Source organism: Pseudorca crassidens, chromosome 5 (genome assembly GCF_039906515.1).
Source record: "Pseudorca crassidens isolate mPseCra1 chromosome 5, mPseCra1.hap1, whole genome shotgun sequence".
NCBI lineage: Eukaryota > Metazoa > Chordata > Mammalia > Artiodactyla > Delphinidae > Pseudorca > Pseudorca crassidens.
This window is the reverse complement of record NC_090300.1, coordinates 22,068,827-22,092,773: the sequence shown is the minus strand read 5'-3', so window position 1 is coordinate 22,092,773 and position 23,947 is coordinate 22,068,827. Positions and strand designations below refer to the sequence as shown.

Genomic DNA, 23,947 nt, shown 5'->3' with positions numbered 1-23,947 from the left:
GATATGAGGCTAGAAGACGCAGAGCCCACAGGATGAGACTTCAAACCAGAGCCAGGAGATCAAGAATCTGCTCACAAAAGAAGAAAGGGAAGCTGCCTTTTTGGCTCTGCTGGCACCCCAGCCCCCCAGAACAGAAACTCAGTAGACTAGGATTGTGCTGTGGCCATTTCATGTCTGAGGGGGGTTTGGTGTGAGGCAGAAAACGAAACAATTTGATAGGAAAACCATGGAGGCAGATGAAAATGACAAGGTGGAAGAGGGGATGCCAACTGCAGGGGGGTGACAGTCAACAGGTTGAGAGACAGACTTTGAGGGGTAAAGGAAAAGAGTGGAAGGATAGTGGGGAAGGAGGAAAACCTCCCCAGAAGGAACAGAATTCACTGCAGAACGCAATCTGAGGTCCATATCTGAAATTGTTCAGGCCCAAGAGCTGTGGTTTGAGATGCCCTTGTTATACTGGGCAGAGAGTTTTCTTTTTAAATAAATGAACCAGAAATGACCCAAAGGATTTTTGTAAACTTTTTATTATAGAAAATTGAACATGCGAAAAAAGCAAGCAGAATATAGTAATGACTTTCATGTACCCATTACTCTGAATCAATAATTACCAAATCCCGGCCAGTCGTGCCTCATCTACTTCCAACCATTTTCCCCCTTCACATAGGTTTTTTTTTAATTATTGTGGTTAAATATACTGTCATATTAGTTTAAAGCACATTCCACAAATATTACATTATGTATCCCTAAAACACAAGGATTCCTTTTATTCTTTTAAAATAACCACAATATCAACATTATACCTTAAAAACAATTTCTTAATGCCAGGAGATGTTTCCTTTTTCTCTTTTTTCTTTTTTAATTTATTTTTGGCTGCATTGGGTCTTCATTGCTGTGCTCAGGCTTTCTCTACTTGCAGCATGCGGGGGCTACTCTTCGTTGTGGTGTGCAGACTTCTCATTGCGGTGGCTTCTCTTGTTGCAGAGCATGAGCTCTAGGCACGCGGGCTTCAGTAGTTGTGGCACACGGGCTTAGTTGCTCCGTGGCATGTGGGATCTTCCCGGGCCAGGGCTGGAACCCATCCACATCACCTGCACTGGCAGGCGGATTATTAACCACTGCGCCACCAAGGAAGTCCCAATACCAGAAGATATTTCTAAGGCATTTCTACATTAAAGTCTTCTCTCCTGTTGCTGTACGCAAAAGCACTTGTGCATTTCAGAAGAGCTTAGAAGAGTGAGAACAAATTTTACCAAGAGAAGGGGCCAGGAGATGAAGCTGTAGCAGGAACCCTGGGAACAGCAAAGATCCAGCAAAAGAGACTGTATTTGATGGTTTTTCATATAATACTGCTCTTTCTGGGGCTGTGAAATGGGAGACAAACATGTTGCAGGACTTCACACATCGCTCTAGAAAACTCTGCAGCAAATCAGTAGAAATGAAAAGCCAACATTTGAGCTGTTTTGATGACCATAAAGAATCAAGAGACCGAAGTAATGGGAAAAAGGGTCTTTTCTGTTCTGCCTATCTCAAAGGTTGTGAAGATTTTGATGATGCATCCCCAACCTAAAAAAAAAAAAACAGATATCGTCAGAGGATGAGATTCAAAAATAAAGATAGATGTTCTCATATTTTTCCCATAGCCTAACAAGTCATCTTAGGCCTCTCCCTTTTAGACCACTGCACTTGGCTGTCAGTTTTCCCAAGAGCAGTCCTTGAGTGGGTGATAGGGAAGTCAAGGTTAGCAGATTGAAAATGACCCTGGGGATACCTGTACAGAGAACAGTAGAGGTCAGTGGTCTCAGCCCTGCGGTACATTAGAGCGAGCCTGGGAGACTTTAAGAAAGGTGGACAACCAGGCCCAACCCCATACCAAGCAAATCAGTAATTCTGGAGTGCAGTCTGTTTTTTGTTTGTAGGTTGGTTTGCTTGGTTTTTTTCGTTTGTTTGTTTTGGGTTTTTTTGTTTTTTAAGTACTCCAGGTGATTCTAATGCATAGGCAGGGTTGGAAAAACCACTGCTATAGGTGTTTTAAAAAAAAATAGTTGCTTAATGTGAGAATATTAGCTCTGATTTTAAAGCATTCTATTCACTACTTCCCATTTAAAAGTGGGGAAAATATTTTACTGTACATTAAAGAAAGGGTACAGGATAGTGGGAAGAAAAGAAATGCAGAGAAACTTTTAAGTAAAAAAGCATACCTAATAAAAATAATAGTGAGGTTCTCTCAGAAAAGGGTGGTTTCCATTTCCATATCCCAGATTCTAATTTATTACATCTTAAACTGCTCCAATTTTGACAGACCTTATTTTCATTTAACCCAGAACACTCATCCTATTAGATTAATACAATTATCTGATGACTATTTCAAATTGCAATCATGGTTATTTCATATGTCAAAATAATTAATTCAGGCTACTTAAATCTTTTCTGTTTAATCAAATTTATCTCTCAATTGGGAAGAAAAAAAAAAAACCTGACCTTAAAAAAATAAAAAGACATTTTCTATCTCTGAGGAACTGACTTCATCAAATTATCCTGAAGGGAAAAGCAAGTACAAAAATGTGAACTACAGGCAGCTGGAAAGCAAAATTGTGTACAATGAATGACACACCAAATCCTGCAGGAAAATACGTCCCACAATACATTATTTCCTGTGGCTTCCTGCCTGAGGAACACTGAAGAACAGTAAAAATTCTTCCAGAAATTATTTCCTCAGCTGTCTCATTGATGGATTTAGCATAGGTGTTTGGTCAAAATGTTAAATCATGGTCAAATCCAAACATGCATATTTACCAATGTTTATATATCTAATCACAAGGGCCACTTGGTTCCTTAAAATGAAGCTTAAAAGAAACTTGAACTGGATTCCATTTTATCACAAGCCTGGAATGCTGAAATGCTGTGACAAAGCTATCAATTCATTCATCTGAGTGAAAAGCCTGTAAAATCACAGGCCTTAATTTTCACATCCTTAAATGTCACCATTTTACCAATTCCACAAAAGTTATGTAGACATGAGTGTACACGCTAGAAGTAAAGTTAATTGTCGTCTGCAGGATACTTAAAATCAAATGGGCAATCTAAGTTTATCTTATGATGTTTAAAGAGACTAAAACGATCTGGTTCCACAAACTGCTGACACGATCAATTCTGGGGAGTCGCGAGAGGACCGTCTGATGGTAGCACATACCTACTGTAGATGGTATTGTGCATTAGACTGGCCACGGGGAATCTTCATTTAACTAGGGATAGCTTGTCACAACACACCCCAAGTTATGACAGATAATCATTCCAATAATTAACATCTTTATATAATATGATATAGTGCTTTACATTTTTAAATGACTTCTGATTCCTTACCATCCCCTCCTTGAAATGCTTATTGCCACAGTTAAAGAACTCCATAGCTCTCTCTTGGACTACTATCTATTCTCGCTCCTCACTCTAGCCCATTCTCATTGTCATCAGTGTTTTCTTGACAATCCATCTTGGAGCCTGTCAGTCATGTTACTTACCTATAGGATGTCCTACCTCTTGTTTCTTATCTCCACCACCCTCCCATTTTTACTCCTTACCCTAGCCACATGGAGCCTCATGCCATTCCCCGAACACACTTTGGTTCTTAACTCTGTTCCTTTACCATATACCTTTCTTCTGTCATCCCTCACAAATGTCTTCAAGGTCCCCTTTGTCTGACTGGAAAACTCTCACAAGGCTTTCAAGACCAAGCCAAAGCTTCACCTCGTCTGTGGGAGCCTTTCTGAAGAGCCCCAGGGTTAGTCTTACTCGTTTTTGTGCTGTCTTAACCTTTGTACACTGTTTTATTGTCATCTTATCATCATTGTCTATTTCCAAATCTAGGTTCCTCTGCCTCCACCATCATCCCTAAATAGAAAATGAGATCCTCCAGGCCAGCTACCCTGTCACAGTCATCGGGTGTCCTCAGATTGCAGCAGGTTCTCAATTCAAGGAACCAATGAATCTAGTTGATAAATTATTGAAAGGATTTTTGTTCCTGTTTGAAGTAGAGACAAATGGAATAATACAAAGGAGAAACTCAATGCTCTTTCACCTAGCTCAAAGGTGAGAAACCTACTTTACTGTGAACCAATTCTGGAAAGATTAAAATGCTTACTGGCTGCTTTTTTTAAAATGTATATAAGATGAAAATATTTTTATTGACTGAAAGAATCACAGTGTGAAAATAGGCACTACTGTCATAGTGAACTGTTAATACCTGTTAAGAGCATATTTGAGAGATGGTGGTTGTTATTGCTGTTGTTGTTGTTTAATCTTTCAACTGGAAATCCATTTCAGGCAGAATCACAAAGTTGAGGAAGCGGCAAGTGGCTCTTCATCAGCCAGGATCATTTATTCTTGGCATTTGGATTAGGAGGACCACAGGACCATGTGGTCCTTATTCCTTAGGAGGACTTTTCTTCAAAGGCTGACTTTTCTTTGCCATCCTCTCTCTATAAGGGGCTTCTTCAGCTTCTCTTCACAAGTGGGTTCTTCTCCACCATTCCACCCTGCTGCCCTTGTGAGGCAGGTGCTAGAGTTAATACTTAACAAGGCAAAAAAAAAAAAGAAAGTTGCTCTTTAGCTGCCTCACATAAATAATACCCTCAGGGAAATACCTGTATCTATGAATGGTTGTATATAAATGGTTGTTTTTTATTTATAAATGGTTGTTTATATGATTCACAGGTTCTCCAGGGGTTATGTAGCAATTTTGGAGATTGGTTGGATGGGACAAGTTTTGACTATTCCATCACCTACAGGCCTTGAGCATTTCTGAAGTCTTCTCACGGTACCAGATCACATGTAACACATACACACTCAAGGTGTATCTACAAGACATCAAAATAGCTATATAATTTGAGCAAATCAGTTATTTTCAAAACATATCCATTTAGAATGGGAGAACTGGTTGTTCTGCATCATTTTAAAGGTAAAACAAGCATGTGTGTGTGTGTGTGTGTGTGTGTGTGTGTGTGTATACATGGGACTAATAATCTACATTCAACAGTCTGGCATGGCTTATATGCAGTGATGGAGTAAGGCCCGAGTTGCATTGCCCTGGCTCATCTTCTGGGTTCCTTATTGCTCTATGGGTCTCTGGCAGAGGTGCAGTATGAAGGGCAAAGCACTGGTTTTGTAGACACACCGACCTAAGGTCAACTCCAGCTCAATCATAGGCTACTTATGTGACCTCAGAAAAGTTACCTAACCTCTCTGAACTGTAATTTCTCATCTGTAAAATGGGGCTATGTGATACCCACCTCATAGCAGTACTGAGTGACTAAATGAAATTATGTTTGTGAAGCACTTGGCAGATACTCAAAACATGTCAGTTCCTTCCCCTCAGAGGTAGTTATCTCCTCACAGGTGCAGAGGAATAATAATTTGAATATTTGTGTGTATATATATGTATATCTTTAAATTCTATACTTGATTGTAGTAGAGTTGAATAGGTGTCATCGTAATATGTTTCGAATTATTATTGCTCTGTCCTTCACACCACACCTCTGCCAGGGGCCCACAGAGTTCTAAGGAACCCAGAAGATGAGCCAGGGCAATGCAGCTCAGGCCTTACTCCATCACTGCATAGAAGCCATGCCAGACTGTTGAGTGTGGATCGTTAGTCCCACGCAGCTCCCGGAAAGGAAACACCTCGTTTGTTCAGAAGCTCCTTTAGATCAACCTTTACTAGAACACAGCATTAGCCAAAATCCTGACTTCACAAATACAACAAGCAGTTAGTTATCACTATTAAGAAAAGACAAATTTCCCCACGTATGGATATTATTAGGTGACCTCCTAACTATATTTTTATGTATTGATAGTTAATTTGATTTCTTTTTTGTTTGCTCCTTTTAATCAAAGTGATACATGCACATAGTTTGAACAATCCAATTTATACAGTTTGCTGCAACAAATAGCAGCCCCTTGTGCCTCCCATCAGCACCCTTCTCCCTACATCAAAGGCACCCATGTTCAGGGTTTTTAGCTATTTTATTTTATTCATTTGATTAGTTGGTTGGTTGCTGTTTTTGATGTTTACTCCCAGAACTTTAAGTATGCTATATTTGCCTATATTGCTAATTTGATTTTTTGAAGTACAGGCATATGCTAAGACTTCTCACTGTGGAATATAATACATAGCTTTCTTCCACCACCCTCTCCCTTCCCATCACACACTTCCCCCTCCTCGTCTCTTCATCATTCCATATCACCAGATCATAATTTTGGTTAGATTAATACTTACTGTTTATGTTAGAGTCGGTATATAAGGGTTATTTATTGGTAAGTTCTACCATTTATATATTATAATTCTTCTTCCTTTCTTTTTGGCTCCAACTTGTTTCCTTGCAGTTGGTTTTTGTTTGTTTTATCAAAAATTCTGTGTACTATCATAAACTGAACCTCAAACTCTCCATCAATTTGTTGAGCCTTTTTTCTGAAAATGTTCAACTGCATTAGAAATTTGATTTTCACCTTCTTAAAGAAGACTCTCCTTGAATCTTGTAACCTGCATCAGCGAGATGGATGGTCCTGGACCAGGTGCACACTGGCCACCCAGGTTGTCCCTTCCCTATCTCCTGGAACTCCCTTTGCCTGGGTGCTGGATCCATTGTCTTATCCTATCTTGCTCCGTCCTGTCATTTTGGTGGAGCACGTTTGGAGTAGCTTCGGAGAAAGGGTGTAAGAGTGGTAAACATTTTTTGGAACTTACATGACTAAAATTCAACTTGTTTTCTGTTTTTACATTCCCAAATTTCTAACCTTTAATTATTTTCTAGATCCTCTGAATCTCATCCACTTTGTTAAAAATCTCTTCAACGAGTAGGCCCAAGACTGACAGGAGTATTCCAGTAACAGTCTGGAGAATGTAATGCAAGAATTACTCTCTGATTCCTGAATTTGTACTCTAAATTCCTTTCTGCCACAGTTGCACATTGCAGTTATCATGCATTTGTCCTTCCTGCCTACATGTGTTCCTATTTAGGATTATCAGCTCTCAATTTTGCCAAGGTCATTTTGAATTCCATTCTTATATTCTGAAGTGTTAATAACCCTGATACTTAGCGTCAGCCATAAACTGAGCTTCATAAATACCATTCAGATTACTAATAAAGTACACACGGTACTTCTAGACCCTCAGACTTGCTGCCGTCTCTTCTAATGGCTAATTCCAAAAGATTCCAAACCATTAAACAACGGCAAAGCCTGATACATATGACATAATTGTTTCTTCATAAAGAAAAGAATACTCTGATGGTTGAGTTTGTTTTTGTTTTTGTTTTTTTTTTGATGGTTGAGTTTTAAATCTGGGGGACTTATCCTGGTATTTTTGCAATGGTGTTCAGCTTCTGCTTTTCAAAGGCAATCTCTTCCCTTATTTAAAAAACTAGGTGGTACATAATTCTTTTTCCAGACCTGAAGCATTCATTCTGTTAATACTAAACAGATATAATGAAAGAGGCAGCAAGGCATAGTAAAAGAGCACTTACCTGAAGAGTGAGAGGACTAATGTTACTAGTGTTTTTTTATGATCCAATATTTGTTGGATGTACTAATAATCCAATATCTATTAATCCATCAATGTGTATTGAGCACCCATTAGGTTCAGGTACTGTGGTAGGCACGGGGGCTACAGAGTGAAAAGGACAGACATGATCTCAGCCTTTGCTAAATAGAACCACAGATACTGAGCAAATAATAACAAGTTGACCATTACAATAACTTAACCTCTATGAGGCTCAGTTTCCTCGTGAGTAAAATAAAGAAAATAATAGTACCACCTCATCAGTTCAAATGAGGTAATGCAATAGAAAAACTTTATTAGCTCTCTTTTTTTCCAGACAAACTACAAACATCTACTAGCTATGATTTCCTAGGCGCAGGGAGCATATCTTACTCATCTTTGTAACCTCAGCAAGTAGGCAGCGCTTGTCAAGTTAGCAGGAACTCAACACATGTACAGAGCAAACGACAACTCCGAAAGAAGATGAATCTATATTTTCACGCAATTACAGGTCTTTTCATTTTCTCACCAAGGTTATCCACCCGTTTGTGAACTAATGAACTTTACGTAGTTCAAAAGCACAATGTAATTTTATAGTAAAATGTTTCCACTTAGCATGTATTCATCATTAATGTATATATGTTTGAATAACTGAAATAATGTAACATTTAAATTTTCATCTATTCCATTTCATATAGCAAGCAATTTTTCCTAAAATAATTTCTGAGGGTGGAGTGCAATTTCGGGGGTGTTTGACAAAATTATTTGAGATTTTAAAAGTACCTAAATAGGACACTCAAAACAAGTCAATTACTTTAAATTTCAAAATGAAATACTAAAAAATTTTTTTTAATTTGACTCTCAAGCAAAGTTTCAGCTTACAGAAAAAATTCTTAACTTCACTAAAACACATTCAAATAAGTGTATGGAAATGTCAACTGACCTGCTTCCCAGCAAGTCTTCAGGATCAATGGACTTTAAATCTTTGGATACTAAAATTTGTATAGCAGACAGAGAGTTTTACCATGGAAGGTAATTCCTTCCATATTGGCTTTATTCCCCCAAAAGGCCTAAGGGATAAACTGTGATTTCTGTTCTTCTCATGGAACCACACAGTGGAAGGGCTGGAAGGGGGTCCAGGAATTGTCCGGTTCAGCCTACTTATTTTTCAGAGGAGGAAAAACAGAGGCCCAGAGAGGTAAGATGATTTGCCAGTTGCACAGCTGGGATTAGAACCAAAGTCTCCTCTTCTCTGGCACAGGAAGTAGCAGCAGCCTGCTGAAAACATTGCCTGGTATCCCGGGAATTTTCTTGTCTGCTGTGTGGAGATAGTTTGACCCTGGAGAGTCTAATTCCAAGACAGTTACACATACATTCCAGCTAAAGATGCATCTTCATTTTAATTGAAATAGAATGACAGACCCAACACTTCCAGTTGTTTTGTTTAAGAATAGAAAAATAAAATTCTCTATCTCGTATCATAAATGCTCTACTCCTTAATATAAGCACACAGAAAGTCCTCCAGGGAGCCTTATTCAACCACAGCACAGGTTCTCAACATATCGGCCTAATTGACTGGCGTAACCCAAAGCCTGCACTGGTCCATTGCTTCTTTCACATGGCAAGGAACTACCTCCTGCCAGCTTTCTTCCCCACTCAAGAACCTCATTAACAGCAACCTTTCTCCTCAAATTCATTCATAACAGGTTTAACCCCTTTCTCTTGGCCTCTCCTTCCACTGTCATGAGATCTCAAAACAAAACAAAAACCCAGAAAGTAGTTACTCTTCACGAGTTTGGGAACATCTAATCTTGGTGGTTCATAAATTATCAGACGGAGTCATGGCGGGAACATGGACCTGGGGAGTACTCAGATCCAGTTCTAACATGGTTCTGATTCTAATCTCTTCAGGAAGTCCTCAGTCTCTCTCAGGTTCACTGTCTTCATCTCCAAACTAGAGGTGATTCAATGAAGACACATTTAAGCATCTACCACACTGCCTGGCACATGTTAAACACTCATTCTTTTCAATCTCTCTCTGTTGCTCACTTCTCCATTTTCAAGGAACCCCGCTGAATATGCAAGTATTGTCATTCGTTATACAATTCTTTCTACTTTTATGTATATCGGAATTTTCCATTATAAAAAAGTTTTTAATAACATAATTTAAAATGATCTTTTTTGGAGGTTAGCAATGTTAGTAAATACAAATACTCTTTCAGTCATGTACATTTGGGTAATAATACATTTTAAAAAGAACAATAATGGAGAAGCTAGAGAATATCATGTCATTCAAACTGAGACATCTTATAAAATATCCAATGTTCTTAAGGAGGTTTCATTCTAATATATAAGCTATATGGTAAGGCTATATTAGCCAACCAAGTTAACTATTACATATGAAATATTATTCTGATTATGTGTATACATATTTGGAAAATATTTTTATCAAAAATATTACCAGGGCTTCCCTGGTGGCGCAGTGGTTGAGAATCTGCCTGCCAATGCAGGGGACATGGGTTTGGGCCCTGGTCTGGGAAGATCCCACATGCCATGGAGCAGCTGGGCCCATGAGCCACAACTACTGAGCCTGCGCGTCTGGACCCTGTGCTCCGCAACAAGAGAGGCCGCGACAGTGAGAGGCCCGTGCACCGCGATGAAGAGTGGCCCCCACTCGCCGCAACTAGAGAAAGCCCTCACACAGAAATGAAGACCCAACACACCCAAAAATAAATGAATTAATTAAAAAAAATATATATTACCTATTTCTCCTTTCAGTTTATGTAATTCAGAATAATTATGGGATTAATTACCCCCAAATTGGGTATCTTTTCAAACAAATTGGTTTTGCCATTAGTTGTCATATGTATGTAGCCTGAATGTTGATCAATAACTGATAAAATCATATTCAGTTTGATACATTTAAATAAAATTAGTGGGTTCATGGTTCAGAAGAAATATTTGTTTTTATTTTTTGGAAAGTACTATTCTCCACTTAAGAGGCAATATTTTACCCTTTGTGATAAAAGCTCATGCTTTTTATCTAAGCTATAAAATATAAACATTTTAATCCATGGTTCTATGTGTTTCTTGGGAACAATGTGGTTAAATACTTAGGGCCAACTCACTTGTTCTCTCTAAATTTCAGTTTCCCAAGTTAGATAAATAATAATACCTTACATTTATAATAATACCTTTCTTTTAAAGAGTTCATAATGCATAGGACTACTCTATTTTTAATTCTGGAACATTCCTGTAGACTTAGTTAAGGGCATCTATTAAATGCAGTTTACCAAATAGGAACCATGGCCATGGGCTGAGTGACTTGTCCAGGGTCACACAGATATAGGGTTATAAGGGTCAAATGATATGACACATGGCAAGAGTTTGACAACCATAAAGTGTTACATGAATGCAAGTTATGATCAGAGATATGAACAGATTCATAATGAGTTCTTATAGTTATTGACTGCCATTCTCAATACTCTTTTCCCTTGATTTTCTAGCCAAAACTAAAATAATACCTGCCACCAAAAAATCTCTAAAACATAGTGAGGAATAAGGAGAAACAGGGAAGTATACAGAACTCCATGGAAATAGGGTGCCATGTTATTTTTGTGGATATTAATAGTGACCCTGCTATTAAAATAGCCTCCATGATTCATCTATTTATTTTTTAAGAATAAAACAATTAATATACTTCAATTTTTTAAAAAAAGAATAAAACAATTAAGTTTGGAATTCTGACCAAATTCTAACTTGGGGCTTGACTTTCAGTACTTCTGAATGTCTCTTGCTGCATCTACTCAATTTCCTAATTGATTAGAGAATTATTGAGAAATCTTGTAGTGCATTTTCAGTATTTGCTACACGATGCTCTCTACACAGCTACAGAATATCAGCAGAACTTGTATATTATTCTCCCTTATTCTCAGAACTGTTTCAGAGTATAATGAGCTGCTTCAAAGGGGTCCGAAAACTTCTAATGAAAGGTGTTTAGGACATGCCAAATACCATGGTTGCTATGAAAATTATCAGCCAACTAGAAACATTAGCTATTTTATGCCAAAAACAGTGTTTTAACGATGATTCATTTTTAGTCATTAGATGATTATTCTGAATTCTTATCATCTTGAAACTACATTGGCACCAAGAAAAAAATATGTTTTCAAATTTGGCTTCTTTTATGTGATGGTCCCATCTCTCATGTACCAACCATAAATTCTTTGCCTCTGGGACTGCAAGTGCTTCAGGATGTAATGGAAAGTTGGTATCACATGGCAAGACATTTGTTCCCATTGCAGAGTGAGGCCAGCTCTGAAATTCAAACCCTAATGAGAACAAGTATGTAAATGAGAGCAGTCAAACCAAACATGAAGAAAACAAAGCCCAAGGAGTCTATAAAAGACATTTTTCAGCCTAGGTATTCATTAATCCATAGCACTTAGACTCTGTGAATTCAAAACAGAGCCTTTTTTCCAAAGTTTGTTACTATAGTGACATATTATAAGACCTACATTTAAAAAAAAACAAATGATAAGGACTTTTTAACCCCTAGAGTGGCTCTATTTATTAAATTTTCCTGTGTAAAGGAAGTGTTATTTAAACTAGACTATTATACAAAATATTAAAAATATTTCAATTTGCCTTGAATTAAATATGATTAAGAATGACTAGTGTCAAAGAGTGTGTATTCTTAATCAAAATTTCAATCTTATGGTTTCTACAGAATGCTAAAGATACTGTATTTTCAAGGACTTCTGCATATGATCCAATATACATCTTGCATATTTTCTGAAATTTCTGCAAAAAATAAAATAGCTTCAATAAAAATGTTTTTAAAATCTTTGTCTAATAATTTAAGTATTTTCTTTTTCCTTTTTTTTTTTTTTTTTTTTTTTTGGTACGCGGGTCTCTCACTGCTGTGGCCTCTCCCGTTGTGGAGCACAGGCTCCGGATGCGCAGGCCCAGCGGTCGTGGCTCACTGGCCCAGCCACTCCGCAGCACGTGGGATCCTCCCGGACCAGGGCGCGAACCCGTGTCCTCTGAATCGGCAGGCGGACTCCCAACCACTGCGCCACCAGGGAAGCCCCCTTTTTCCTTTTATAGATATATGTTTTTGCAGGGAATTTCCCACTGTTCCACGATTTTAGGCATATTTATTGTTTTCCTTTCATAATATTGAATGAAAATGTAAGATGTTGTAAAAAATGGAAAATTCATTTATTTATACAATATCTATTGAGAATCTAAAATGTCAGGCTCTATTACAGATCTTGGAAATACAAGAATGAACAAGACAGGTAAAAAGCCCTTGACCTCTTTGGAACAATCCATTTTAGTGTGGGAAGGCAGACAACAAATAAGAGAAGCAAATAGGGCTTCCCTGGTGGCGCAGTGGTTGAGAGTCCGCCTGCCGATGCAGGGGACACGGGTTCGTGCCTCGGTCCGGGAAGATCCCACATGCCGCGAAGCGGCTGGTCCCGTGAGCCATGGCCGCTGAGCCTGCGCATCCAGAGCCTGTGTTTCGCAACGGGAGAGGCCACAACAGTAAGAGGCCCGCGTATCACAAGATAAATAAATAAATAAATAGATAAAAGAAGTAAAGACATAATATATTAAAAGGTAATAAGTGTGATAGAGAAAAACAAAGCAGGAAAGAGGGATGGGTGTGGGAGGAGCTTGTAGTTTTAAATAGTGTAGTCAGGGTAGTCACCTTGAAAAGGTGACATTTGAGCAAAGATTTGAAGGTGAGAGAATTAGGCATGCAAATATCTCAGGGAATGAGCAGCACGTACAGTAAGTGCAAAGGTCCTGAGGCAGGAGGGTTCCTCGGGGGAATCAGGCAACCACTAGCATATTTGAGTCTTACCAAAGCTAAAGCTAAAACGTTTTGTGGACCCATTTATATGTTGGCTGTTGCACACAAAACCAGGACTCCAATCTTGTCCTTTGGAAATCTAGATTTATAAAATCTTAAAACCTGGTGCAGGGAGATCCCACATGCCACGGAGCAACTAAGCCCACGAGCCACAACTACTGAGCCCACTTGCCTAGAGTCCGTGCTCTGCAACAAGAGAAACCACCGCAATGAGAAGCCCACGCACCGCAACGAAGAGTAGCCCCCGCTCGGCACAACTAGAGAAAGCCTGCACACGACAAAGAAGACCCAATGCAGCCAAAAATAAATTAATTAAAATAATTAATTTAAAATTATTTTAATTTAATTAAAATATTTTATTTTAATTAAATTAAAATAATTAATAATTTTTTTAAAACCCACCAAATTCTCTATGAGATGATGGATGATCACAAAACTTATTGTGGTAATCATTTCATGATGTATGTAAGTCAAATCATTATGCTCTACACCTTAAATTTAAAAAACAAAACAAAACAAAAACTACCATCAAATAATAAACAATATAGTTCAAAAGTATTGGATAAGGTAAGCAAACCTTTTCCTTTTTGTTTGGAACTTATACCAGTCCGTTCACATTTACATAAAGTCCTATGGTACAAAACATCTAGGTGTTTCTTCTCCCATGTTCAACTAGGAAGATAAATGAACTTTGTGTGCTCCAGAGAAAGTAGTAATGGCCTATGCGTCTATCTCTGCTGAAGCTATCAGACTTGACGGCCCTGCTTTGGAGTTTACCACGGTAAGAACTAATTTAACCTTCATATACAACGGCCTGGAATTGGGAGAAGATAAAGGAAGGGGTGAAGAAAGTGGCCAGGTCACCAGTGACCAGTTGTCACCACCGGTCCACCAGGGTATAGCCTCAATTAAATAATGCTATCTTAGTATTCTCTTGCTAACAGAGAAATAGCCCATGAAACCGAGTAAAATTCCCTTAAAGGGAAATACGAAGTAGTAATCTCTAAAAGAAAGTTAACCCACCAATACCAAAATGTATGGCCTTGCCTCCTACCTCTCCCATAAAGGTTCCTCCTCTGTGGCTCTTTTACGACTCACTGAATGCTTCCAAGTGTCCCTAGATTTATCTATGTATATTTTTATCTCACTGGGAAAATGAGGCTCAGCTCTGAGCCTCCCTAAAATTAGCTCTACTTGTTAGAAGTTCTTCTTGTCAGGTGGTTCTATCACACTTATCTAATAATTGCATTTAAGCAAAACGGTTTCCTTTTTGCTCTTGTTCAGAGCTGTTTTTTCTCTTTCTTTTTCTTTTTAAATGGGGCATTTCACGTTCTTCTTGAGTAATCAAAATCACTGCCATTAACTTAGTTTAGGGTTTCATTGAGAAAAAGATTTCTCTCTTACAGGTATTAAGCTTTTGTTTTGCTCTAAAGTTATTAAATGTCTATGTAAGAACTGTCATGTAGACTCTTAGATATTTCTACCACTTTGGTATGACAAAATTATAGCCCTATAAACTTATCTTTGACTATATAATGAGAAGTTTAGATCTGTCTAAACATAACACACAACATAGTCTAAACTATGAGAGACTAAGAAAACAAAAAGGGTTCTTTTTAAATGTAAATCAGATCATGTTAATCCTCTCCTTATAACCCTCCTGTGGCTTCCCATTATACTTAAAATAAAATACAGGTTTTTTCACTTGGCCCTGCTCCCTCCAGATGCCTCCAGCTCCCTCCCCACCACACATTGGTTTCTACCTCAGGGTCATTGTCTGCACCTGTCTCTCCTCCTTAAATGCTGGCTATTGACAACGAGCTTGCCCTTGGCTCAAAGAGGCTTTCCTAGGGCCCACCTGGCACACACCTAAGGTGCCCTGGCTCCCACCTTCCATGACTGCTTTGTTTCTTCTTAACACTTATGAATATGTGAAATTACAACTTTTTTATTTGGTGTCTGTTTCCCTACTAAAACATAAGACCTATTAGAACAAGGGTATAAGTGTTTTCCCCAAGTCTAGCAAAGAAGCCAACATATAGTGGGCTTCTAAATATTTTTTGAATGAAGGAACGAGTAGATATTTAAAGCTGTTTGTTCAAAATATAAGGCTGGTGCTACTAGGAGATTTTTTTCTTTCACCAAAATATAATATTTCAAATGAAATATTAAAAAGCAAAATTATTTTAAACACAGTAGTTAAGATGAAAGAAATTCAGTAGAGAATATTTGGATAATGTGAATGAATCATTACCACATAATTTCTTTCTTGAAAATATGCATTTCTGTGGAAAGGGTTGAATATTTTTTCCTTCGAGGGTAGAACCATTGTATTGATGGAGTACCTATACAGCAAGTAAGAATGAAATTTTTATAAACAAAAAATCTAGAATTAGATCAGTCAGTGAATAAACATTTGGAGTATGCAGAAAAAGAAAAATTAGTATCAAAATCCAGAAAAGACAGGGTGAAGATGGAGAAAATATTCTAAATATTTGAAGATGAAAATATATTTGTATCTAGTCAATTTAGGTTAAAAATAGGTATGTGCCACAAAATGGATGTCACAGTAATACTATTATGATTATTCATTAGGGATTTCACGGCAGCAACTGGAACGACCCTATGGTTGACATTTCACCTTGATTTTGCATTTTTCCTTTATTTCCCTTCTTTTCCAAAGATCCCAGGTAACAGATGGGGAAGGGAAGTGAGTATTAATTTGCAGAGAAGCAGCTCATTACACGGACATCTTAAGTAATACCCAAATCCTTGTGCAAACATGGATCATGAGTTGAGATTTTAATGAGAATGAATGCTGTCGAAGTAGGATTTCAAGTATTCTAAAGTTAAATGCTAAAAGTGTTTTGTTTCCAGTGATGAAAGAACTAGTTTTGAATTAAAATGTAACTTCAAATACCAAGTAGTCAAGATTCTATCTGTGCCTTTCAACCCTTTGTTCCTATGAATTAAAAGTAGTCCAATTAGCCAGGTTAGAATGACCAACAGATTATCAGTCAACAACACTTAGACCACCTTCGTGTCCATATAAAGCTTATACAAGTTTCTACACTCAAACACACTTTTTAAAAATTTGTAAGATGATAATAGTAACATACATAGGGAACTATAACCCAGAAGTCTAGAAATTGGCAATGTCCTTCAATGCTCTTCTGTGAGTGTTAAAGTTACAACTTAAAAGTAAAGGTATGTCATCACTTGAAATGATACATAATCACATCTGTGCATATACCAAATTCATATACACAAGGACAGAATAGATGGTGATGATTTCACATTACCAATGATAGGCCATTAAATGTCTGTAAATAACTAGTTCATCTATGACAGAATATGGCTTCTTCCTAAAATCATGTACACTTTGTAACTTTCTTTTTAATTAACAAATTGTATTGAAAACATTACTGCCAATAGCATCACATTGAGTTCTATCTTTCCAAAGATGCCAAAACACTGCCACATGTTATTTTTTTCCATCCATTCTTTCTCTGGGGTTGGTGGTTTAACGCCTCTTTACCAAAATGTTGCTTCTTTTTAGTAATGGGGAAACTGAGGGATTAATATAGACTTGTCACCAGTCAGAAAACAAGTCCATAGCAAAACTGGAGCTTACTCTTTTTTTTTTTTTTTTTTTTTTTTTTTTGTGGTACGCGGGCCTCTCACTGTTGTGGCCTCTCCCGTTGTGGAGCACAGGCTCTGGACGCGCAGGCTCAGCGGCCATGGCTCACGGGCCCAGCCGCTCTGCGGCATGTGGGATCTTCCCGGACTGGGGCACGAACCCGTGTCCCCTGCATCGGCAGGCGGACTCTCAACCACTGCGCCACCAGGGAAGCCCTGGAGCTTACTCTTGATCTCAAGTTCTCTCCAGTTAGGCAACACAGATTTCTTTTATCCCAAATGGTAACATATAATGTTAAAAAAAAAAAAAAAAAGAATATAGTCATTAATAGATTTTCTATTGAAGTTGCCCTACACTGCAGCATTTAAGCTAGATTTCAAAACCATAGAACTAATGTTTTAGATTCTAAGTTAAGTTCCATAATAAAAGAAAAAAAGCTTTAATAGGACATTGTATTTATTATTAGTTCAAAATTCACCCTTTTCTTCCACCAAATTGCTCTATTTTGCCTGAGCTTCAAAGGTCTTTGGAACTCAAGGAAATCTTCACTATTAAAAAAAGACATCATTGTTTGATAGCATATTGAACTCTAGAAGAGTAGCTAATAGAATTTTTCATACATGTGAAAACTTTACACACTTCATTCTCAAAGTTTGTACATCTCAATCAGATTATGTTTTTCTTTATAAGAGTATTCATGGAATTTCATTAGCCTTTGTCCTCTTTTGTTACCTTTTTTTCCCCCTTTTTGGATAATATTATACAACGGCTTCACTGCAGGGGGTTATTAATAAGATATTGTTCCAGAAATGGAACCCCAGGTAAAACATAGTAATAAGTCCAGTACTACTTGTTCAGACAACTGATATTTATTTCCAGCAAACGCTTTTTGGAACCTGAAAACTAGTCCTCCACTTTGTATTTCTCTAACAATTTAGTGATAAAAATATAGAAAATAAATATGTTATTTCTAAATCCCAGAAAAATTTGTTGGCTGGGATACAAGCTATCCAATTCCTAATGCACACAAGGGAACGCTCAATAAATGTCACCGTCTGACTGACAGTACTAATTCTAAAGGTTACTTCTCTTAACCTAGACAGTTGCTTCATTTCTACTGAAAATATGATTTTCTTTACTCTATCCCAGAGTGTTTGGATTAATGTACCATTACTAATTTAAATATGATACACATTCATTGGAAAAATAAAAAGTCAGGTTTTCTTGAGTATTTCTGTAGTTTACATTCCAGGATGTTGTGACTATGAAACAGTTTTCCATCTGGTAATTGATATGGTTAGATGATAACCTAGCAGAATTTGGGGATAGGATTCTCTCAAATGATGAAAAGATCTTGCTGCCATAGTTGTTTCTTGCTTTGTTTTGTTTTGTCTTTTTCCAATCAGCGGAAACAGTCCTTAGTTTCTAAGTCATTTTCCCCCCTGCATTGTTCTTCCTAAATATGCTTCTCATACATTGCTTCAAGTTAAATCTTCGAGGGAAGAAGAAAGTGTAGAACAGTCAAGTTGGAGGTCCTTGAGCAGTAACCAAGGATTCCCACAGTTTCCACCTAAAGTTTCTGGGTGCAGACAGGAAGCCAGGATAGTTGCAGTAAGACCCCTAGTCTTGAGGTATGGAACTCCAGGGATCTCCCCAGTTCCAGTGTGTTAGACTACAGAGCTACGAGTTACTTATTATGAACTCTCCACACACACATACTTGCATGTATATCCTGCTTTCTATCATTTTAATTAGTTACGTGACAGCTTTTAATTTTTTGTGGAACAACCAGAAATTACATAGCTTTTTGCAGTTATATGATTTTTTGCTCTCTATAAAATGATTTCACACTTATTTGCAACAACCAGAATTCTTATCATTTCTTAATAGAAGTTTTATGCAATAAGTTCCTTACATTTTTAAAGAGCAAATGTATAAAAGAAGCTAGGGCCTTTAAAGCTTTTGGAAAACTTACTTTCAAGAGAACTATTTTATTCGTTTAAACACACACAAATCCTTAAACAGATAAATAAAACATTTTAACTTTATAAATCTTATCTTTTTGCTAGATGTCTTTTAACATCTTTAACCCCGTCCTTACCAGAAATATAGCCCATTACTGATGTCTTCTAAATTATCTTTGTCATCATTTTCATTTCATAATAAATTCTTTACATGTTCTTTAAGGAGAAACGGTCTTACAGATTACTTTAAGATGATTCCTTTAAATGTGCGACTTAAGAGTATCATAACAAGTAATCAAGAGGTTGATGTTATAAAATAATGTAATGGGACAAGCAGGCATACAATACTTATTTTTCCAAAAGCCGCACAGTCAACATCACCCAATGGTCACCCCTTTTAACAATCTGGGAAATTAATCCAAAATGAAATTAAGTTTTTATAAATTCATATTGGATGTAACCAGTTGATCTACCTTACTGATGGAAAACTGTCTCTAACAATTACTGAAATTACAGATTTAGAACTGAAACATTCCATTAGCTATCTCTGCCACAATAGCAGCATAATGTTACACTTTGTTACTTTACTCTCTCCCACCCCCTTAAGAAACAGGGATGTTATTATGTGGTCTTATTTCACATCCTGACCTCAGTCACTTGGGTATGGAGGACATGGGTTCTACTAAAGTTAAACGACAAATCTCTGTATATTATTTACAACTAAGGACCTAAAAAATTCTCTGTAAATTTTAATTACCAAAACATCCTTTGGGATAAAAAGTACTTCTATTCTTCAAAGATTAGAGAACTGAGTACAGTGATTAACTGATTTATGTCACCCATCATGGTATGACTGCTAAAGCTGTAATAGATATGAAATTTTGAATTCCATCAAGACATTTTAGATTTTACCTAAATGATGTATTAGTATGTCAAAGTTCAAGAGCCGCCTTCCTCTTTTTTTTTTTTTAACTGTTTAAAAGAATGGCCTTACCATTTTCTTTCACCAGAAGGCAACTAAATGATAAATTCTCCAGTACTTTCATAGCTGCTTTCTGGACAGGAAAGGGTGCTTTCTAACTTGTTCTGATTGTTCATGGCCCAATCCAAAACATCTAACACTCTGGCTCCAACTAGGAGTTTTAGAATAAACAAAAGAAAGAGCTACAACTATTTAACGCAGTAGGTTCTACATTTATGGAGCCCATAAGCTGATTTCACGCTGAAAGTAAAAACAATCTCAAGATGTTTAAATGAACTCTTCGATGCTGGAATCACAACAAACTCAGGAAAATTAGGAATATGTTGGTAACCTCCAATCTTTTTTTAAACTGACCTCACCCTGGGCAAGAAACCATCTCCTGATGCCATTGTTGGAGACAGAATTTCTGGCTATAAGATCCTTTTTCTGACTCAATCTGGCTTGCTATTCTTGGTTAATCATCCCCATTTCTCTCAACGTTTCACTCCTCTGACTATAGTGGATAACATTTATTATCAGGAAAGACTTTTTTAAGTGATTCGGTTCCTCCAGCCGTCTCCCTCCTTATCCTAGCTAACCCCCCCCCAACCCCCATTCCTATCGCCTTGTTTCACTAAGATTTTGCTAAACATTAGACACAGCAAGCACATGACCTCCAGTCTTCCAGTGTCTCGGAATAAACCGATATAAAAACATTCGATTGGCGCGGCTGTAAGTTTTTCTAGGCTTGGAATTTAAGAGCCTTTAGTTCTTCAACTCTTAAAGACCTATAGCGCAAAATTTAAATTTAAAATATTTTTAAATTAAAAAAAAAACCGCTCCCCTTTTTTAACCTTTAGCCCCGCCCATCGCCCCCCCCCAGCCTCCACGCGAAAACTGCAGGAAACCGGAGGGGGCGGGACGGTGACGTCACGACGCCGGTGCGTCACGGAACGGCGGCGGCTGCGGCGCTGGCGACGGCTGCGGCAGCGGCGGCATTTTAGTCAGCAGCGGCGGCGGTAGCCGGGCTGCTGCTTCTCCCAGCATCCCTGGCGCGGCCATTTCAGCCCCATCTTGGCTGAGGGGAGGGAGCTGCAGCCACCGCTTCAGCAGTTTGAATTTCAGTTTCTCCAGAGCCTGCAAACCGGCCGCACCGAGGAGGAGCCGAAGAAGCTACCGCCGCTACCTCACACAGCCAGAGCGCCGCCGCTTGCCGGCCCGCCGGCCGCCGCCCCTCATTCTCTCAAGAGCCGCGAGGGGAGGCCGAGACCGCCGCCGCCGCCCGCCCGCCCGCGGGGGTGGCTCCCCCTGTAAGGGGAGGACCGAGCCGGCTTTCCCCTCCCCCGGAGCGGGTTTCCGCCAGAGACAGTCGACATGTCCCTGGGGCTGAGCTCCGGCTAGAGCCGGGGAGGGAGGGCCGCCCGGCCGCACCGAAGCTCCGCCGCCCGCCCGCGGCTCCTGGCTGAATCAGGAATCCCCGGCTCCGGACTCGCCACTCCTCCTTCTTCCCTCTCGGCGTCCGAGAGCCCGGAGCTGACGCCGGCACTGGCTCGAGGAGCGGGACAGCACCGCCCCTCACGCCGCCGCCGCCTCCTCCCCTTCGCCCTCCCACTCCCACCCCCAGCCTAGGCCTGCTGACCGCGCGGGGCGCCGAGCTGGACTGACCACGGCGGCCCGGAGACGCGAGGAGGAAGCAGCCGGCCCGCCCCTGGGATCGCGCTTTCGCCGCCACTGGGGGTATTGAATTGAGGCACCGCGACTGCGGGAGGCGAGAAGGAAGGAGGAGCCGGCGCGCGAGTGAGACGGGGGCAGAGCCGAAGAGACCGACACGGAGAAGGAAACGGGAGGAGGATGTCTCGCGGAGCGACCGACGCACGGATCAACCCGTGACTCTTACAGCGGCGGGCCTCAGACCCCAGCGCGGACGCGGACTTTGTCTTTGGGGGCCCTGCTCTGCCCTTCCTGGTTTCCGGCAAGATCGCAGAGGAGGCGGCGTGCCTCTCTGCCCTCCAGCCTTCCTCACCATGTCCAAGATGCCGGCCAAGAAGAAGAGCTGCTTCCAGATCACCAGTGTCACCACAGCCCAGGTGGCCACTAGCATCACCGAGGACACCGAGAGCCTGGACGATCCGGACGAGTCACGCACAGAGGACGTCTCCTCCGAGATATTCGACGTTTCTCGGGCCACGGACTACGGCCCCGAGGAGGTCTGCGAGCGCAGCTCCTCCGAAGAGACGCTCAACAATGTTGGGGATGCGGAGACTCCCGGTACCGTCTCCCCCAACCTCGTCCTGGACGGGCAGCTGGCGGCCGCGGCGGCCACTCCCGCCAACGGAGGAGGAGCCGCTTCGGCCCGCAGCGTGGCTGGGGCGCTGGCCAGTACCCTAGCGGCGGCCGCCCCCTCGGCCCCCTCCTCAGGGGCCCCCGGAGCCCCCCCGGTCGCGGGCCCCTCCGCCGGGCCAGGGACTGCCGCCCCCTCGCAGCCCCCCACCACTTGTAGTTCCCGTTTCCGCGTGATCAAGCTGGACCACGGCAGCGGGGAGCCGTATAGACGCGGCCGATGGACGTGCATGGAATACTATGAGCGGGATTCCGACAGCAGCGTCCTGACCCGGTCCGGGGATTGCATTAGGCACAGCAATACTTTTGATCAGACTGCGGATCGGGACAGCGGCCTGGGCGCCACCGGAGGGTCCGTGGTGGTGGTGGTGGCCTCCATGCCGGGGGCGCACGGGCCCGACTCGGGAACTGACAGTTCCTTGACTGCTGTGTCACAGCTACCCCCGTCGGAGAAAATGAGCCAGCCCGCCCCGGCCCCGCCGCAGAGTTTTGGCGTTGGGCAGCCGCAGCCGCAGCCGCCGCCCGTAGGTGGGGCTGTGGCTCCGAGCTCGGCTCCGCTGCCGCCGTTCCCGGGAGCCGCGGCCGGGCCGCCGCAGATGATGGCAGCCCCGCCGCCCAGCCAGCCGCAGGGCGCCGCGCCTGGCTCCGTCCCCCCGGGGCCCAACGGACAGGGGCTGCCGCTGACGAATGTAACCCTGGCGCAGCCCGGCCTGGCCCTGCCTCCGCAGCCCGGCCCGGCCGTGGGCGCTTCTGCCGCGCCGCCGCCCCAGCAGTTCGCGTATCCCCAGGCTCAGATTCCGCCGGGCCATCTGCTGCCCGTCCAGCCCGCCGGCCAGAGTGAGTACCTGCAGCCGCACGTGGCCGGCCTGCAGCCGCCCAGCCCGGCGCAGCCCTCGTCCGCGGGCGCCGGAGCGGGCCCCGGCCAGAACGCCTCCTCCACGGGCGCGCAGATGATGGGCGCGGCCTCCCTGCCTGGCGAAGCCGTGGCCCCGGGGCCGGGCCCCGCGCAGGGCGGACCGGCCGCGCCCGGTCAGCCGGCCGGAGTGCCCCCGGCTGCCGTGGGAGGCGCGGCGCCGTCGGGCCTGGTTCCCGCCGGGGCCGGGCAGCCTCAGCCCGCGCCTCCGCCGCAGATGGGTGGCAGCGGCGCGCCATCGGCAGTGCCCGGCGGCCCTCACGCCGTGGTGCCCGGAGTTACGAACGTGCCTGCAGCCGCGCCCGCTCCCAGCGTGCCTAGTGTGTCTACCACTTCTGTTACTATGCCAAATGTACCCGTGCCCTTGGCCCAGGCGCAGCAGCTGGGCAGCCATCCTCCGGTCAGCAGGAGCGGCAGCATCATCCAGCACGTGGGGCTGCCCTTAGCGCCAGGCACGGCCAGTGCACCGACGAGTCTACCGCAGTCTGACCTAAGCCAGTTTCAGACTCAGACCCAGCCTTTAGTCGGGCAAGTTGACGATACTAGAAGAAAATCCGAACCCCTACCTCAACCACCACTTTCTCTCATTGCTGAAATTAAGCCTGTTGTGAAGCCTCCTGTTGCAGATGCCCTGGCAAACCCCCTTCAGTTAACACCTATGAACAGTCTCTCCACCTCTGTATTCAGCATAGCTATTCCTGTTGATGGTGATGAAGACAG

General features: G+C 41.6%; 1 protein-coding gene and 1 long non-coding RNA gene across 9 annotated transcripts in view; one reads left to right on the top strand and one right to left on the bottom strand.

Annotated features, from left to right (window-relative positions):
* Positions 1-836: 836 nt before the first annotated feature.
* LOC137224700 (uncharacterized) lies at positions 837-22,139 on the bottom strand. Of its 6 annotated transcripts, XR_010943449.1 has the most exons (5): positions 14,464-15,621; positions 8,472-8,846; positions 7,515-7,654; positions 4,238-4,564; positions 837-1,563 (listed from the first exon to the last, which is right to left on the bottom strand). It is a non-coding gene; the product is annotated as an uncharacterized lncRNA (long non-coding RNA). The 6 variants fall into 6 exon arrangements; XR_010943448.1 differs by lacking the exons at positions 8,472-8,846; positions 14,464-15,621 and adding an exon at positions 21,998-22,139; XR_010943447.1 differs by lacking the exon at positions 8,472-8,846 and having other exon boundaries at positions 14,464-15,606.
* The window catches only part of TSC22D2 (TSC22 domain family member 2), a 50,962-nt gene continuing 47,959 nt past the window's right edge, over positions 20,945-23,947 (top strand). The window contains exon 1 of one of the 3 annotated variants that reach the window (XR_010943444.1): positions 20,945-23,947. Coding sequence is in view for 2 of the 3 variants with exons in the window: in XM_067737513.1 (XP_067593614.1) it covers positions 21,999-23,947 (1,949 nt within the window). In the remaining variant the exon portion in view is untranslated. The other 2 variants (XM_067737513.1, XM_067737514.1) reach the window with 2 other exon arrangements.